Source organism: Papio anubis, chromosome 15 (assembly GCF_008728515.1).
Source record: "Papio anubis isolate 15944 chromosome 15, Panubis1.0, whole genome shotgun sequence".
NCBI classification, from domain to species: domain Eukaryota; kingdom Metazoa; phylum Chordata; class Mammalia; order Primates; family Cercopithecidae; genus Papio; species Papio anubis.
Window position 1 is genome coordinate 80,753,300 of NC_044990.1, and position 17,833 is coordinate 80,771,132.

A 17,833-nucleotide genomic window follows, 5' to 3' on the forward strand; every position below is an offset into this window, starting at 1 on the left:
ATTATTCAGAACGTTTTTTGTTTCCTCCCTGTGAAGTTCTGAATGGCCTAAAGACCTATTGACTATATATTTTTTCTTTTGCATCTTATTTTCTGCCTTTCATCTAATACCTGCTAGTATACAGAAAAATCATGGTATCAGACAACCCTGAACCTATAGAAGAACCTATACTGTGGCTTAAATATACCACATGTCTGAAGATTCCAACTCTTACTTCTAAGTTGTCTATGTGGCTTACTTACTTGTGAGAAGAAGTAAGTAATAGCTGGTTATACCGTACCAATAAATAAATATCAATAACCAAGATGCCCGACTAGCAAACCTGATACAGGAAACAGACATGCTTAAAAATGTCTTGTTCTGCAATGACATCAGATTCTGTAGATCTCAGCATTTAAATTTTAATTTAAAATAATCGCAACAAAACTACTTGAAAGCCATGAAATGAATTGATGTGGATATGAAATATCATTTTTTATTTTCAAAATCACAGATTTAAAATACGAAAAGTTATTTTTGTACTGAACCCACTTCTGAGCTATTTATTACTGTTTTCAAATTACTATTAATATCAATCCTTTCTGAGTAGCTCTCTTGGGTGAAAGATTCTAATGGCCAACAGATGGGGTAAGTGCACAAACACTTAGAATTTTGTCCCAAGCTAAATGTCTGGCATACATGCACACCCTTAAATACATTCAACTTGCTTTGTATTTGTCTTTAAAATTGGGAAAACTCAAATACAATTTAACCTGTAACGTACTATGTTAAAGCAGTATTTCTCTATTTAGCAGCTTAAAATACAGGCATTTTGCCATAATGTAATACATCATTTAGGAAAACAATACAATGTGTATTACCTGAACGTCACTTTTATACAATTTTTGAAGTTCCTTGAACTTACACTGGCATATTTATTAACACTATTAACTATTATTTTCCTTAATTTTCTTGTAATTCTAAAGAGGAGAGAGATAAGAATAGCTCCCAACAAAATATACAGTAATTTTTTTTTTTTTTTTTTTTTTTAAACAGGGGCTTGCTCTGTGCAGTGGAGCAATCTCAGCTCACTGCAACCTCCACCTCCTGGGTTCAAGCGATTCTCCTGCCTCAGCCCCCCAAGTGGCTGGAATTATAGGTGTGCACCACAAAGCGAGGCTAATTTTTACATCTTTAGTAGAGACAGGGTTTTGCCTTGTTGGCCAGGCTGGTCTTGAACTCCTGACGTCAAGTGATCTGCCCACCTCAGCCTCCCAAAGTGCTGGGATTACAAGCATGAGTCATTGTGCCTGGCCCCTACAATAATATTTAAAAGTATTTCTACCAATTATAAATTTAAAGGCTACATAAAAAATGGTCAAAGATTTGTCTTACATTAAAACTGTAACACTAAAAGGAAAAAGCATAGTTAGGCAAAAACTGTTATCAAGATATGCAGACATAATGCTTCCTTCAGGTTTCAATAATAAAAAAGTGAGACACAGAGTGAACTGAATGACCCTAACTTCCTCTCCTCAGGCTCTCACAAATACAAGTTAGTTGGCACCAGAGAGGCTGGGTAGGAAATTGTGCACATTTCTATATGACACAGATTGGTTCGTGACTCTGAAGTGGCACCTTTACAGGGAAAGGGTGTACATTTTACTTTTTCATTCAAAGTTATGTTCATACAAAATTCAAACCTTGTATTTAATGCTTCAGGATTTAGTACTGTGCAGCTGTCTATTGCATTCACACTCAATGCAAAAAGTTTGATTAAATCACTACTCGCTCACCCACTAAAATGACAGAATTCGGGTTTGTGCTGCCAATTTGCTCCCACCACAGTATGTCTACTACTGCTATCACCACCTAAAATGGACCCCTTCCCCTTCTTCTATGAATCACGCTTGTGGCCCTATAAATACTAGTCTTATAAACCATGATTTCTAATAAGGATTCTAGTTCTAAATCAAAGAAATTGCAACTGCTGAGAATAAGGCATTATTAGTTACATTTTTATAAAGTTTGGATAGCCATTAATAATTTAGTTGCTCTTATTTTCACAAAAGTTACCTTCCTTAAAATATCACTTTATAAATTTTGTGTCATTCTTAAGCATTCAAACATCCAGGAGACAGATACTGACCCCTTGAAACACAATTCAAATTTTATAACAGAAAAGAATACGAAAGCAAAAATTATTTCTAAAAGCTGTGCTTTCAGCCAACTGTTCCTTAATGCATATCTCCTCTAGGCAATGATCACAAAGGTTACTAAAACATATTATCAATACTACAGCCTCAGCAGCATGCTGGAATTCTTACAGAAAAAATTATGGGCCAAACTGGTAAAAAAAATATATATATATAAAAAAAAATAAAATAAAAAATAAAAAAAAAATTCTTTATATCCAAATAGCCTATGACATTTTTAGTCTTTCTTAGTTGCAGTGCTATGCTAGAAAACATCATGTTTTATTTTTTTTTAAACTTTTATTTTAGGTTCGGGGTACATGTGCAGGTTTGTTATGTAGGTAAATAGTGCGTATCACAGGGGTTGGGTGTACAGATTATTTTCTCATCCAAGTAATAAGCATAGTACCCCATAGGTAGTTTTTTTGTTTGGTTTTTTTTTGGGGGGATTGGGTTTTTTTGAGATGGAATCTCGCTCTGTTGCCAGGCTGGAGTGCAGTGGTGCAATCTCGGCTCACTGCAACCTCTGCCTCCCAGGTTCAAGCGATTCTCCTGCCTCAGCCTCCTGAGTAGCTGGGACTAGTCGCACGCCACCATGCCTGGCTAATTTTTGTGTTTTTAGTACAGACGAGTTTTCACCATGTTGGCCAGGATGGTCTCGATCTCTTGACCTCACGATCCACATGCCTCAGCCTCTCAAAGTGCTGGGATTACAGGCGTGAGCCACCGCACCTGACCCATAGGTAGTGTTTTGATCCTCAGATCCTCATCCTCCTCCCTTTCTCCACCCTCAGGTAGTCCCTGGGGTCTGTTGTTCCCTTCTTTGTGTCCATGTGTACTCAATGTAGAACACATCATTTCACAGGGAAATAAAATGCTAAGAAGAGTATGTCAGTACTACAAAGTCGTTCAGTACATCTTGAAGAAAGTAGTTAATGCCATTCTCCCCTTATTTAGAAAGCCAGTAGCGTCATCAGGGCTAGCAAAGTGACTTTAAATTACACAAGAAAATTAAAAGTGCAAAGTGGGCTCAAATTGTACAGAAAGATGTATAATGTATGCTCAGACAACTATCAACTACATGTAACAACAACATAAATGTAGCTGCTAACTACATTTCCTATCTCATATTCTCAACAAACCATCTATGACTTCCAAGATTCAATGGAGGCCACTTTCCCATGAGGCACCACAGTGACCACAGTGACTCCCATGTCTCTCATTTACACCTTCTGTTTCACCCATCCTTCCAGGTTCCAAGAGAGCAATGCCCTTCCTGGCCCACAATTTCTTAACATATGCCTTCGATTCATCCCTTCCTAATTACTGAGCAATTTCTCTCCTGCTTATAATACATACCCAGAACCATCCCTTCATCCAAGCTCCTGTTTCCCATTTCGAACTACCAGAAAAACATTTTCATTTTATTGCTTTCTTAATATAAAAATCCCTCCTTCCTCCTCATACTGCCCCTCCCCACAATCAGTTACACACCCCAATAATTGAGCAATTCTCAATCATGTCATTTCTCTTTTTGGAAAAGTTCCCTAGTTCACTAATTTTCACCACATCCCAGCTAACTCCTCTACAAAGCTTTTGGACTCCAAAATATGATTTCACTAATCCTCTAAAATACGATTCCATTAAGTTTCCACAAATCCCCAATCATGTACCCTTCACTCTATCCATAAATAAGCCGAGCCTTTGACTTTCATTCACATTACTCCTCTTGCCAAGAATATGCTTATCTCTCCTACCAATGGAAACACACATTCAAGAGTCAACTTAGGTCATGCTTCCTTCTCTAAAAGATTTCCCCCTCTTCCCCTTCTTCTCCTTCTTCCCCTTTCATCCTAGATGACTCTTCCAGCAGAATTCTTTCTCATATCTAGTATTCTCCATACATGTAGTTTTATTACTTATGGGTCAAAGACCAAACCATTATAGAATGTTTTAAATCTCCCCCAGTAACTAACATATAATATTAACACATATCACATATTAATGACTTAATAAATGCAGATAAGTTTATCATATAGGATTGTATACTATCTTCTCAAAACTTCATGATCGATTTTAAGATAATTTCCAAATAATAGCTATTTTTCTAAAGAGTAATACATCAATAGAGCAGTAATCATGGCAGTACAAAGAGAAATAGAAAAGGAAGAAAGAGTTGCCTTGCAGAAATAGATTTAAATGAGAATTTTCTAATGGCATTTCTGCATGTCTTCTAAGAGCTTTTGTACCAGACTGTCTTTGCAAAAATCTTTGCATAACAAACCACCTTGTCATCTAGAGATGGTGCCTCCCTCCAGGTTAAGGACAGATTTGTTTCCTGACCAGGATAATAAGATAACACCTCCCTGCAGAGAAAGATTAGGCAGCTTTGCTAGAAGCCCCTTAAAAGATTGAGAATTTCCTGATATGGCCACATATCAGACCACTGAGCGATGACACAAATCCGCTGTGAGCAAGCATCCATCTGGGACACTCAGCATTGCCCCTGAAAGGATTTGGGGACGTATGGGGAAGTCACAAACACATGAAGCTCATGCTGTCTGCTATGCTCTGAGTAAAAAATCCCCTGTCTCTGACCCAGGAGTCTGCTGTCTTCTGCCAGCATCATGTAACTGCAGCAGACTAGCAAGCTGGGTAAACTGTGAGACCCTTGGTAGTTCCTGAAATTTTTAGATGTTAGGAGTTTCCAGTTCACAAAATAAAACAGAAGCTACCACGTTGAATTCTCCATGTCTAACAAGCAATGTCATATCCCCAAAACAATATGTTGAGTGAAAAAGGCAAACTCAAAAGTGTGAAGACTTCATGATTTAATGATATAAAATTCTACTATAGGTATATTTGCATAACAAATATAACCCAAACTAAGTGGAGACAAATCAGAATGGTGGTTGCTTCTCAGAGGGGAGATGGGTAGGAACTGAACGGAAATAAGACAAAATTTGGGGGAGGTGATAGGAATATTCCATATCTTGACTAGGGTAGTGGTTACAATGATGCGCACAACTGTTAGAATACATCAAGTCATAAAGACTGTGCATTTTAATGTATATAAACTATATCTCAATAAGAAAGCATTAAAAATTCTAGGTAGCTAAACAGTGAATAGATCACAGTCTCTTTTAGTTTCAGGACAGAATAATTCACAAAAACATTAGGAGAAATACTGATCACTTTCACAAGCATTCTGTTCAACATCCTTTCTAGAGTGGTAGCTGCAATTCAGGGATTTAAGAGTATGTATTCTGGAGTCAGATTACTTGGTTTTATACTCAGATCTTTCCGTTACTAACTAGGTACTCTCCAGCAACTTCCTTAATCTTTTCACGCTTGGGCTTCACGATTTTTAACAGAAGTATAAAAGAATTTCCTATCTGTGATTTTAAAGATGAAATTAGATAGTATAGGTAGAGTGCCTAGTATATAAAAGCATTCTCTAAATATTAGTTGTTATCAACTAATAATAACACAGGATTCAAAATAATCCAGGACATTTCTGTTAAAGCAAAAGAGTAACATAATTTTTAAAATCTAGTAAGTATAATATATATTCATTAATGGGAAAACTAGGTGGGATATTTATAATGCCCTAAAAGTCATTTAATTGTATCATCAAATAATGCAATACAGCCACATCATGGTTCTTGTACATGTTAATTTGAAGTACAGAAAGAAAAAACTTAAGTCAAATAAACATCACTTTGGGTAAACGTTTCAAGTTCAGACAGATGTTTCTCATTTACTCTCCGACAACCATTTTATTATTTTGGGTCTATTTTCCTAATGTAATGAACGTAAATCCAACTGAATACTAATCCTGATCTTGCCTGAAGAGTAAGTTGATGACAAAATTTTTGAAAAACATTACTAAAAAATATGTAAAAGGACAAAATCTAGAATCGGATAGTACAAATACAGGGAGAAGGAGACAAAGGGAAGAAATATCAGTGCTGGAAAAGCACTTTGCTACAACAAAGGGCAAGGGGTCTGGAAAAGTGGGCAGACTTTATGGCTGCATATCAGAGCACATACCATCCATAGCATTCATGTCACGGTTAGTATCCCCCATACAGAGGCACGTCTGCCACACATGTGCCAGAATGGCCTCAGCATTGTGCTCTTTAAAATTATTCCCAACATTTTAAAAGGAAACTAAAAAAGAGATAATACTAAGCAATAATGATGTAAAATTTTTATCCTGTATCAAATTTCTTACCTGCATCATTAAAATATCTCTAACATTTAGTATTGATCTCATTAGAAGTATGTCCAATATTTAACAGTCATTATTATTTGTCTGAGATGTGAGGTATGTTCATTGTTATGTCAGTTGAAAAAATTTTTAAAGGTACAAGAACAAATAATCAAGTTAATGGAAAACATCAATTCTCAGTAAACAAATCAAGTCATTTAGCAATGAAGGAGGAAAGAGCATATTGTGTTACTGCTTTCAATGTGTCCCAACGATAAAATGCTAAGGCCAAATGATGGTTACAACGAAGTGTTTACATAGAAAACTGACTTAGGTCTCCTAGCAGACAGGGTCCTTTCTCTGCTTAAAAGTTACAACACCTGGTATACAGCAGTAATACGACTAAAGAAGATGAGTTTCAGACTACAAATAAGTGGCTGTTGAAACAAAAAGGACTACAATTATGAGATATTATTTTTCTTTTAGTCTTTAAGCCTTCTTATGTTCACATTTCTTATTTTTTAAAGTACAATGTTATACCATGTGCTCCACACAGGAAGTGGAAAGAAAAGATATTACAATCCCTCCCAAGCTACACCTTTAAGATGCAACATTACAGATAAGGTTACCACACACTTTAGTGATCCACTATAATTGTGCAGACAACAAAATGTTACAGAAGGGAAAAAAAAAAAGGCACTTTAAGTGCAACTACATTCATTCCTATCTAAAAAAGCAGGTGTGCACATTTACATATGTAAATTCAATAAAGTGCACACTTCCTTCTCTTTTCTTGCCAGACCTGAATAGTTAACCTGAAAACTTGGCTTTTAATTGCACTACTTGACCCCTCAAACTAAACAAAGTATTGTGTCCATAAAAACATCTGTTATTGACAAAGAATTGTATATAATCATTTTTTAAAAATCATTTTGGCTTATCTTTATTGTGAAACATTTTTTCCCAGTCCTAAGGATTTTCGGGTTTGAAATCAAAATGAACTTTTTATCCCACAGCAACTCTCCCAGAGCTGTCCATTTAAATTTTAATCTACAGAGAGAAGTTTATCTAAGTCTCCTACTTGCTGTTAAAAGATACCTCGGCCCCTCAGCATAAACAGTCAGAAGACAGCCAACCATGTCTCAAGGAGATAGAAGTGTTCTGTTGGCAACCTGCCAGAAGACTAGCTCAACAGAACTGTCCAAATCAAAAACCTGTAATCAGAAAATTCCAGACTCCTCCTTCAACTTCCTTCCAAAATTCAAACTGGCCACTAAGACGGATGGACTTCACTTCCTCTCTAGTGCCTGTCACTGCCTTATTCTGGACCTCTCACCACTGCTCACTGCTCTTCCTCCCTGGTCTTTCCACCTTCAACCTTGCCCAACCCAGAGCTGTTTTCCACGCTGTGGTCATAATGGTTGTCTAAAGGGTAGATCCGATCATGTCACAGAAGAGAGCTCACGATCTGTGCCTCACTACCTTGCAACCCCACTCACTACCCGCCACTCCCTGCAAACACCCTCTATTTCTCAGTTGTACTTGATATTCTCGGTCTGCACCACAATCTTCGACGCCCCCAAAGCTTAAAGTATGCTTTTTTCTCTTCCTTGACAGCCTAACCAGTGCCTTTCCCACGTGGCTAACTCTTAGTCATTCTTCATGACTCAGTCTGAGTTTTATTCCCTCCAAAAACCTTTCCATGGCCCTCTTCCTCGGCCCTATAGCACCTTCGTCCACCTACACAGAATTGTTCACCACATCATAATTGATCCTGTCTTTTGTCTTTCCTGCCAATTCCTTGAAAGAAGAACTCTTCCTCATCCGTCTCTCCAGCATCAACAGTTCAAACACAGTAGCACTTTTTAAGTGTTAGGGTTTTTTTGTTTTGTTTTGTTTTGTTTTGAGATTGTAGTTACTGACAAAGTGATAAAAAGCATATGGACCTAAAATAAATACTTCATAAATTTCAGAGTTGTAATAAACTCTGAAAATAATCTTTTTCAACTTCTTAATTTACAAATGAGGTTTACAGAAAAGATTTAAGAGATTTTTCCCAATAGCATGGAGATGAGAGAAAGAAAAACAAACTAGTGAAGACACCCTCCCCTACCCCGAAAATCTTAAAACTCTCTAAGGAAAAGGTGTTTGGGGAATATAATGGATAAATGGAATGCCATCTATTTCAGCACCAACCACACAATTCTATGAAGCGCATGAGGAGTTCTTCCTAGTGTCACCAGTAAAATATGTGTTTCTTCACCCAAGGCTCCAAAGCTTCTACCTGTGTTTGTGCCTACAATTCCAAAACTGGCTCTTGGAGCAGTCCCTTCCTCCACTGGGAAGGAGTTGCCACACCTGTAAAAGGAACAGGTAGTTCGTGATCGCTAAGGTCACCCTCTATCTCTGATAGTCTCTGAATTTAGAGTACAATCTAAATATATAGACAACATAGTCCGGGAGAGATACAGGGAAGGGGTGAGGGAAGTTCACTTACAATCAGGACTGGGTGTGAACGTCATAGGAACCTAGAATATTACAGCTGGGGCTGATCTGGGATTATTCTAATCAATATCCGTCTTATAGTAGCCGAGGAGACTGAAGCCCAGAAAACTTCAGGACCTGCCCAGGGTCTCCCAGTACCTAGCGGGGAAGCTGAGACCAGAATTCGGCTCGTTCTCTCCCAGTCCTGAGCTTGGGCAGCATCACCAGCAACGCCAGCTCCTTTCCCTTTCCTACAGATTGGTCTCGAGTCCAGAGATAGCGGTCGCTAGCTCAAGGCGAGACCGGGCGGGCCGAGGCAGCCACCTGTGGCTTTCCCATCCCTCAGGTCCAGCAGTGCACACGGAGTGCCCTCGCGTCAACGCCTGGGGAGTGACAGGCAAACGCGCGCCCCGCGGGCGACAGAGCTGGCCGCTCACTGCCCGGTCCCCGGCCACCATGAAAGAGCTACCATCTCGACCCGAGCATGAGCCCTAGCCCCGACCCGCGCGCCAAGTTGCACCTGTGGGGCGGCTTCCGGCAGCCATGGTTTCCATAGCAACAACAGCACCGGATGCCGGGTCCCAGAGACGCCCTAGGGTCAGAGGTCATCTCCGTGGCAACGGAAACTTCCCGCGCTACGGCGGCTCCAACGGGCCGCTTCCGCCGCATTGCGTAGCGGAGCCCCCTGCGAGCCGAGGCTGGGGGTGCAGTGAGGGGCGGTCCCCGTGAGCAGAGGGCAGCGGCAGCAGGAGCGGGGACTGTGGGCCAACGGGTAAAGCCAGGAGGAAGCCTGTGCCTGGCCCGTTGGGCTCCCCACTCTTCAGAACCGAAGCAGTCCATACTCGGAACCCAGCTTCAGCTTCAGATTACCGAGGGGCTCCACGCCTGGAGACAGAGCTGCAGCGTGGGCCCGCTCGTGGCTTTGCAGAAAACAAATAATGACACGCTTCTCTAGAAGCCCGGGGCCTGAGCCCATAGCCGTGGCTTCTGCCAAACTTTCTGGTCCCTGACACCAACTCCCCGCCTCTCAGCCCGAGGCCACAGCGGCCCAGCACCCTGCACCTTTTAAAGTGGCTCCAAAAAGGAGGAGGCCAAATACAGGGTGGTGGGCGCGAGTGCAGAGAGCTGCGAAGTTGGAAGATGACTGCTTTTCAAACTGCGAAAGAACAAAATACTAAGCGAGAAACTCCTTCCAAAGCAACTGTAACTTGAGGTTCTTTACAAATGAGAGTTCCAGTTACCATCTTCAGAGAAAGGAGCTCTCAAAAGAGGAACAATTTATTCTTTGCAGAATGTCTTCCTGGTTAAGAAGAAAATTAAAGTTTAAAAAAGAAAATGAAGGGTCTGGCAACTATGAACCTAATGGTGCCCTAACGTTTGCTATTTTAAGGCCGAGAATGCCAGATGGGGAGAACGCCATGAGCTTTTGAGCTTGTGTATTTTACGAGAGGCTCCAGTGTGAACAGTAGACTACAGGCCTTGAGACTGAGAAGGAAGCTATAAAATGTGGGCCAAGGGAACGTCTGCAGGACCGGATTTCAGAGCACCCTATCGTGGCGGATAAAGAGCCACTAACAGCTTCTTTCTTTATTTAGTAGCCAAATTTTTGGCCCTTTGAGGAAGGAGTAAGCATAAAGCGAATTTAACCAAGTAAAATGTATAGTCCTGCCTGTTGTAGTCCCATAGTTCACTATCCTAGAGATACCCGCTTTTCACTATTAGTTTTATTAAAGTGTACTGAAAGCCTACCATGTGTCATGAACAGAATTTTTGTCAAGAGGCAATGACAAAGGCAGTGGTGCCCAGCAGTTGTTGGGTGACTTTCTTACATGATGTTACCAGATGAATCAAACAAGAATTTCACTCTTCCCTATAAAACATGTCTGCGACATTCCTCCTTTTTGCCTTCACGTTTAGGAAGTCCCTAAGAATCTCTCCTTTTGTTCCCTTCCCTTCATCATCTTACCTTTGACATTCTGACCAAAGTAAAAAAACAAATAGTGGCAACTAGAGAACTACACAGGGAAAGCATCAGGACATAGCTAGTCCTGATACAAAAGAGCTCTTGCATCTCTAGAGGTATCCGGGGAACTAGTAAGTCTCCCTCAGAAAACTCCATGCCCTTCAGTACCCAGGTTCAACACATAACTAAACCTTGTACCTGGTACACAAGTCCTAAGGAAGACCACACAGACTGTGGCACTGAGCAGGCGGACGTGTAAATAGCCGTTTCCCTGTCCCACAGTCCCTCCTGGAGGTAATACCGAGTTGGGCTCAAAGATTTTATTAAAAATATAGGCACAGTGCAATGACTTAACACTGAATAGAAGAGCTCCTGTTAGACTGTTCAAACATCCCAACTGTTTCCCCTTAAGGCAAAAGAAACTATTTTGAATAAATGCTTCCATTTTGAGACATCTACATGGTATTTATAGAAAGCATATGAGTCAATTTGAGTGAGGTATGATGCCAAAATGTGCAAAGGAGTGAAAACATTGGTTGTTGTCCTTGTTACCATATGTATAAAAACACTTCACAAAAGTCTCCAATGTTTGTGTTGCTAAAACATGGAAGACTGGGTTCGAACATTTTAAAGGAATGGTTCATTGTAGGAAATGTGAAGTATAGTATAGAATTAGCTTTAGCACCTTCAGAAAGCAATGCATCATTTGAACAAATTTTCTCAGTTATGGATGCTGTCTACAATTAGAACAAGTTGTACAGCCAAAGTCATCTTCATTGTTAAAACTAAGTTTAGATTATCATGCATTGAATTTTACACTTATTAACTGGGATATACATTTCAAAAAAGAAAAATCTACTCTCCCAACAAGGCAGCACTCGGGAGCCTACCTAAAATGCCATCCTTTGGTTCATGGAGTGGCACTGCTCTACAAAACCCATTTTGTTACCTCAGTAACTAAAGCTTCCTGGATGGAGTCCAAGGCCAACTCATACTACATTGAATCCCACTCTAAAGCCAAGCGTGTTAGAAGAAACTTACATCTGTTTGGTGTTCCAGTCATGCAGTCTGAATTTGATGTTTTCATTTGAAATATACTCAGTGTTTAGACATGCAGAGGTTGTGGCCCATTTGTGGCTCAACCGGCTCTACTGGAACCTAGGATGAGTTGGTAGGCTCAGAAGGAGGAGGAGTAAAAAGTGCTCACTCTTCTTCCCTCTCTTCGTATTTTCTCACTTCCAAACACCATGACAGCCCTAGATGTAAAGCAAGTAGCTTTTAAAAATAACGTCTATTTAAATGAGTAACAGTGGCATACCAGGTGTTTTGGCACCTAAACAGCTTAGTGAAAGGTAAAAGCAGAGCTGAAAGGCAGCCAGACAAGTAGGAAATAGGACATAATCATTGGTCCCACCAAGCCCTGCATGTTCCATCTCGAAGTTATATGACAGAGCGGGAGACTGAGTTCAGAAAAAGAGAATTGATGGAATGTTCTCAGTGTGCCGTGCAGAACTAGGTCTAGGGCATCTGCTTCGTACTAACACTTGGCACTGACATTTGTACTCAATAAAATCCTCTTAGATTATGACTTATCTTAAAATCTGTGTTTTCCAAAATCCTACCAAGCCATGGAAGTTTGGGTGTATCCTGTGTATGGTTGAGTGGCTGTATCTATGTGAGGGTCTGTGGCTTCCTTTGCTTGTTTTACATTTATGTGTCTGAAGAGACAGCAATGACATGACCTTAGTATTTATCTTTATTGTGGATTTTCTTTTTTCAACCACACTTCTTTCCTTAGTACCCTTGGCTTAAAGTGCAGTGACCTAGATTATTTCCAGAACGGGCCTATTATATACATTGGTGAATCCAAACTATCATACTGGTTTAAAGAAAGCTATGAAGCCTCCTTCAGGCAAAATAAATGCCTTGGACTTAGTATTCCCTATTTAATGATTTGCCTAAAATGCAGTCACCTTGCATGACTCATACAGTGAAAGCTGAAGCAGGTAACATTTATTCTAAATGCATAGCTGTTGCTCCGCTAAGAAAGTAGGACATTTAAGTGTGTGTGCGTGTGTGTGTGTGTGTGTGTGTGTTCTATGACAATAGTTGTTAGACTGGGTGTTTTTATGAAGATAGCAAATTTACTTTATATCCAGGACTTTTAAGCTATTGGAATTTATTTTAAAAAGCATGTATTGTGCAAACACATTTTTCATGTTCTCTTCCAGTTAAATTTTACATAAAATAAGCCCAAAACACTATTCAATGAATGCCTCTTATTTAAGTATTAATAATGAGCTAATCAATAACTTTTGGGTAGATGAATAACTTTGTCCTTAAATTCGTAACTCTATTATCTGCTTATTTTCACACCAACTCAATTATATAGCAGTGCTCTGAAATTCCACGAACCCTTGACCGAACTATCTACACTTGTTGACAGTGTAAAGAATTGGAAATAATCAGTAAATTATTTCATAACTTCCAAAGACGTAGGAAGCAAAATTAACCTAATATTTATCTCTGAAATAATAATAGGTGCTTTATACCAAATTCACTGGTATTTGGCAGTATTCTCCCAAGTTTCTTAGTTTGAAACCAGTTAATTGTACTCTTTTTAAATTTAACATAACATAATAGGTAGTAGTCAATCTGTTCCTTTTGGCTGTAACAGTTAAAAGAATTTTAGTGTTTGTTTCATTTTAATTACCCAATTAACTTTTTAGTTCTACTGCTATTTTGGGATCAAAAACCTGCAAAAGATTTTAGGCTTCATGTTAATAGCAGGAGAATGGAACTCACCAAGTACAATACTGAAAGGGAATGGCTTGGCATGGGTTTAATTCAAGCTTAACGGACTAAAACTTTTAGAAGGTAAGATAAATAATGTGGCACATTAATGTCCCATTTAAATATATATATTTTATATATATATAATATATATATACTAAATGCTCTAACTCCCAGGTTGGAACTCATATCCCTGGATATCTAAGACTAAATTATCCTGTTAGAATAGTTGGTAATGTTCTTAGATACACTTTGTGTTAACCCATCAATTCATACCAAAATACTTTAGCATTCATAAGGTGCAAAATACATTGCTCTAAAAATAGTCATTTGTTCGACAGTTTCCAAAAATGCCTTGGAAGGGGGGAAAAACTATTCCAGAGAGATGAAAGTGGGTGGGATGGAGGACGTGTAATAAAAAGATTGTGAATTGTGTATAGGGAGAAATTTAGTGTTTCTGGTAAAATTGTATACAAAAAAAATTATAAAGGCCTACAAAGAAACTTACTGTTCTGTGCTAAATTATTTCCCACTCTCCAGTTCTATGGAAGGACTAACTTCAAGGTCCACTAAGACAAATGGTCACATCTAAATAAAAAATGTTTTTACAGCATTCCTTTCTCAGAAGAGAGTTAAATCTTTTCACAGAAGGACACAAGAAGGATTCAAAAGACCACTGTTTTTTACCGTGTAAAGCAGTCACACCCCTCCCCTTCCCACCGCAGCCCTTGGTCTGTCTCACTTTGAGAAGTCTTGCAAAAAGGGTCTTCATATTAGACTGTGAGATAGTGTTGGAGACGTAAGTTGGTTTTGTATGAACCAAGCATCAGCAAGTTTTAGGTTTGATGTGGGGGGTTTGGAGTACATCTTGGGGTACACTTCATAGCTGAATTAGACATACGGGTGGAAAGGTGACAACACTGTTTTCCCCTTGGGCAATTCTCAGGTTGGTGTGTCGTTTCAGAGTTGCTAAAAGCTGAGGAGTTGAGAAGAAAGAAGGGTAAAAGGACGGAGGAGGAGGAAGCAGAGGGGGTGAATAGAAAGGGTGTAAGAACTAGAACACAGGGAGGAGGACTCAGGGCAGAGCCCAGAGCCCACTGCAGCACCGAGTCCAAGGAGCATCCAGAGGCTACTACCAGAGCCTCAAGTGCCACCCCAAAGTACCAAGTGGGGACAACCTTCTCGACCCCAGCACAGAAACCTCTGCCCTTTTGAACTGTGTAACAACTCTCAGTTTCTCCTTTGCTGCAGGAATGGTGGCCGCAAGCTGTCTCAGCCTCCACACCCACCGCCTCCGTCCCCGCCCACCCACACCTCCTCCTCCTCTGCCTCCCGCTGCACCCGCAGGCGGCAGCCCCCTCGGAGCGCGCCACCCCAGCTACATTGCATTGGCAAGGTTCGGAGACTGGAGGGCACCAGCCACTTGCTGCCCCAGTCGCCGGGGCTCTGGGTGCCAGTGCGGCCCCAGCAGAGCCCAGGGTGTCAGGGAGGCCGTGGAGAGCCATGATCTACTGCACCGCAGTGCCAGTGTCAGGAGCTTCCAGAGCCCGGGCCGCCACTGCGGGACGGGCGATCTCCCTGCTCCCCGCTTCAAACACAACCCCAGACACAAACAGCCGGTCGCAGGTCCCTCCCCACCCTGAATGGAGCCAGGGGACGCCACACACTCCCGGCTGCGAGCGTGAGCGGTTCCCGGAAAGGCTGCGCCCAGCCTCCTCGCCAGCGCCGCCACCACCACCATGCAGCCCTCCGGCCGGCCTCCCCTGGGTTGTTCGCCCACAGCTCCGCGGCCGCCCCCAGTCGCCTCAGACTGAGATGCGGGGACGGGAACCCCTGGGATCCGACTCCCCAAATCAGATGCATTTGCATTTCTTATGTAATGTACTGCAAGTTCCCCTGTTGGAGCCCGTTGGAATCGGGGCGCATGATCACCAGTAGGCTTAAAAGCAGGAACCCACGGCCTGGCTCATCCCTACCCCCTGCCCCGTGGGATCCCGACACAGGGCTTTGACACCGCTTTCTGAAGGGGGGGAATTAAATTACAAATATTAGAGGGGCTGGGCTTGTCTTCTCAGCCTGGAGTTCCCTCCAGGCGCAAGCCTTGGTCAAGTATTCCCAGTGGCAGGATGTGTCAGAGGCAGACAGGGGGAATGAGTTAATACTGGGGCGCCCGGAGCTGGACGGGGGAGGGCGCGGGGGCTGACGGAGGAGCGGGACCGCGAGGGAGGGGGCCTCTTGTACTTTGGTAAAGGTGATCGTGGTGGCGAATATTGTGCAAGCTAATCAGAAAGTCTAGAGCAGGTTCTCGGAACCCAGCTACGTCCCCTGAACCTGCTGCAGAAGTCAGGGGAGCTTGGGGTTCTTTTTCCTGGCAACTACCGAAGCTTCAGCTGCCTGGGGTACAACCTTAAGCCAGAGCCCTTCACTATTCCACCAAACATAGGCAACCAAATACATTTAAAAAAAAAAAAAAGTTTCCTCCTCCCTCCTAGTGATGGATTGTGTCACAGCCAAGAGATGCCGATAATGGTTTTGGGGTTCGTAGACGCCGATCCAGCTGTTACTTGTTTATTCATGCAACACCTCTATATGCAACACTGTCCTGGTTCCTTGTTGTTTCCCCTGCCTTCCTGCATAGCAGAACTGCAGATCTAGCTCGATGAGCAACAGACAGGTTATTATGAGGAAAAACATAACATGATGCATGTTTTGCTTACCAGTTGGGTTCTTGTTTTTCTTAAGACTCTTGCCACAAAGACACTGCAGCATATGCGTTCCTTTGCTGAAAATGTTCCAAAGAAACCACATTGATTTGGGCGAAAAGCAATCCAGCAGCTTAGACACCCTGAGAAAGAAGAGATCCTTGTGGTTGCATAATAATAATTTGAAATCAGTTCTCCTGAAGAGGGGCACCGGTTTTACCATAGGAAAAACGATAATATTCCGGATCTTCTCCCAGTTTTTTCCCCTCACGTGGTATATTTCTTTGAGACTTCTCAGTGATTGTTTTTTTTCGGCCAGGGTGAATGATTTATCCCCCCTCGATCACCACCGGATTATTACCAAAGGGTCGGAGAAAAAATCCTTTTTCAGCATGAAACCAAACAAAAAAGCAAAGAGATCCCAACTGAGATCAAAACTAATCAGGGAGAACAGTAATGCACAAAAGATCCCCAAAGAGAAAACCATAGCCTTTTTACTTGATCGCTATGAGGATGGGTGGATCTGCAGAAGGCAAAGCAGGATTCATCTTACTGAGAGAAGACTGCCATTGTGTAGCCCCTAGGAGAGAAGGAAAAAAAAAAAAAAAAAAAAACAGGAAAGAAAGAAAGAAAAAAGAAAAAAAAAAGGAAAAAAAAAAAAAAAAAAAACCACCACACACACTCACACACCAATACCACCTCCGAGATTGAGTCTGACAGCCGAAGACAGAGCCTCCCTTCTCCCAGTGTCGATTTTTTTTTATAATCAATCGCCAGTGCTCAGTGGGATCGGTTTGAACCTGCAGTTCTCAATCACCATGAAGAAAAGATGCAAATTTAGGTGCCCCCTCCCCTTGTCAGTCTTGTAGTAGGTAGAGAGCGCCACAAATCCCCTTCCTCCTTCCTCTCACTCTTCCAGTTTCCAACAACCGTGAGCATGAGGAAAATCTCCCCTCCGGATTCCTCGCCCAGCCTCGGATGTGAGTTACAGGCATTAGAGGGAGGAGGAGGAGGAGTTGAAGTTTGCATTGAAAAGACTGGCTTTCCATGACGTAGCCACGTGCTTTCAGACCCGTCACCAGTGAGATGCTTCAACCAGCCCAGGGAGGGCAGTGTCACTGCAGTCTCTCTGCTAGGGCCCCTCCTGAAGTCTCCCCACACGCCAGCTCCAGCCCCAGCCCCAAACCCAGACCCAATGCGGGACCCTCTCCCTCCTCCGGCAAGCACCAGTCGGCCTGCTGTTTGCTCTTGGAGCCAATCTAACAGCCTTGTGTTAAAAGTGAATTTTGAAAAGTAAAAATTAAAAATTACAATGAGTAAACCTTAGAAAATGCATGTTGGGAGGTTGGAGGTGAGGAGGGAGGGAAATAAAGAGAAACAGGGGTTTAATACTTCTCCACCCAGCCAAAATTAGTTCCACCTTCACATTTTCAAAAGCAGCATAGAATGCATCTAAAACATTAAGGAAAACTCAAGTTCCTTTAATTCTTATTATTGGACTCCT

General features: G+C 41.6%; 1 protein-coding gene across 2 annotated transcripts in view; it reads right to left on the bottom strand.

The window, feature by feature from the left end:
- The window catches only part of FGF14 (fibroblast growth factor 14), a 665,893-nt gene extending 648,526 nt beyond the window's left edge, over positions 1 to 17,367 (bottom strand). Inside the window, exon 1 of one of the 2 annotated variants that reach the window (XM_003914048.5) lies at positions 16,345 to 17,367. In XM_003914048.5, the coding sequence (XP_003914097.2) occupies positions 16,345 to 16,552 (208 nt within the window). In that variant the 5' untranslated portion in view covers positions 16,553 to 17,367. Of the gene's footprint in view, positions 1 to 8,671; positions 8,757 to 16,344 lie in introns of those variants that run through there. The other variant, XM_017951401.3, reaches the window with a different exon arrangement.
- Positions 17,368 to 17,833: the final 466 nt, after the last annotated feature.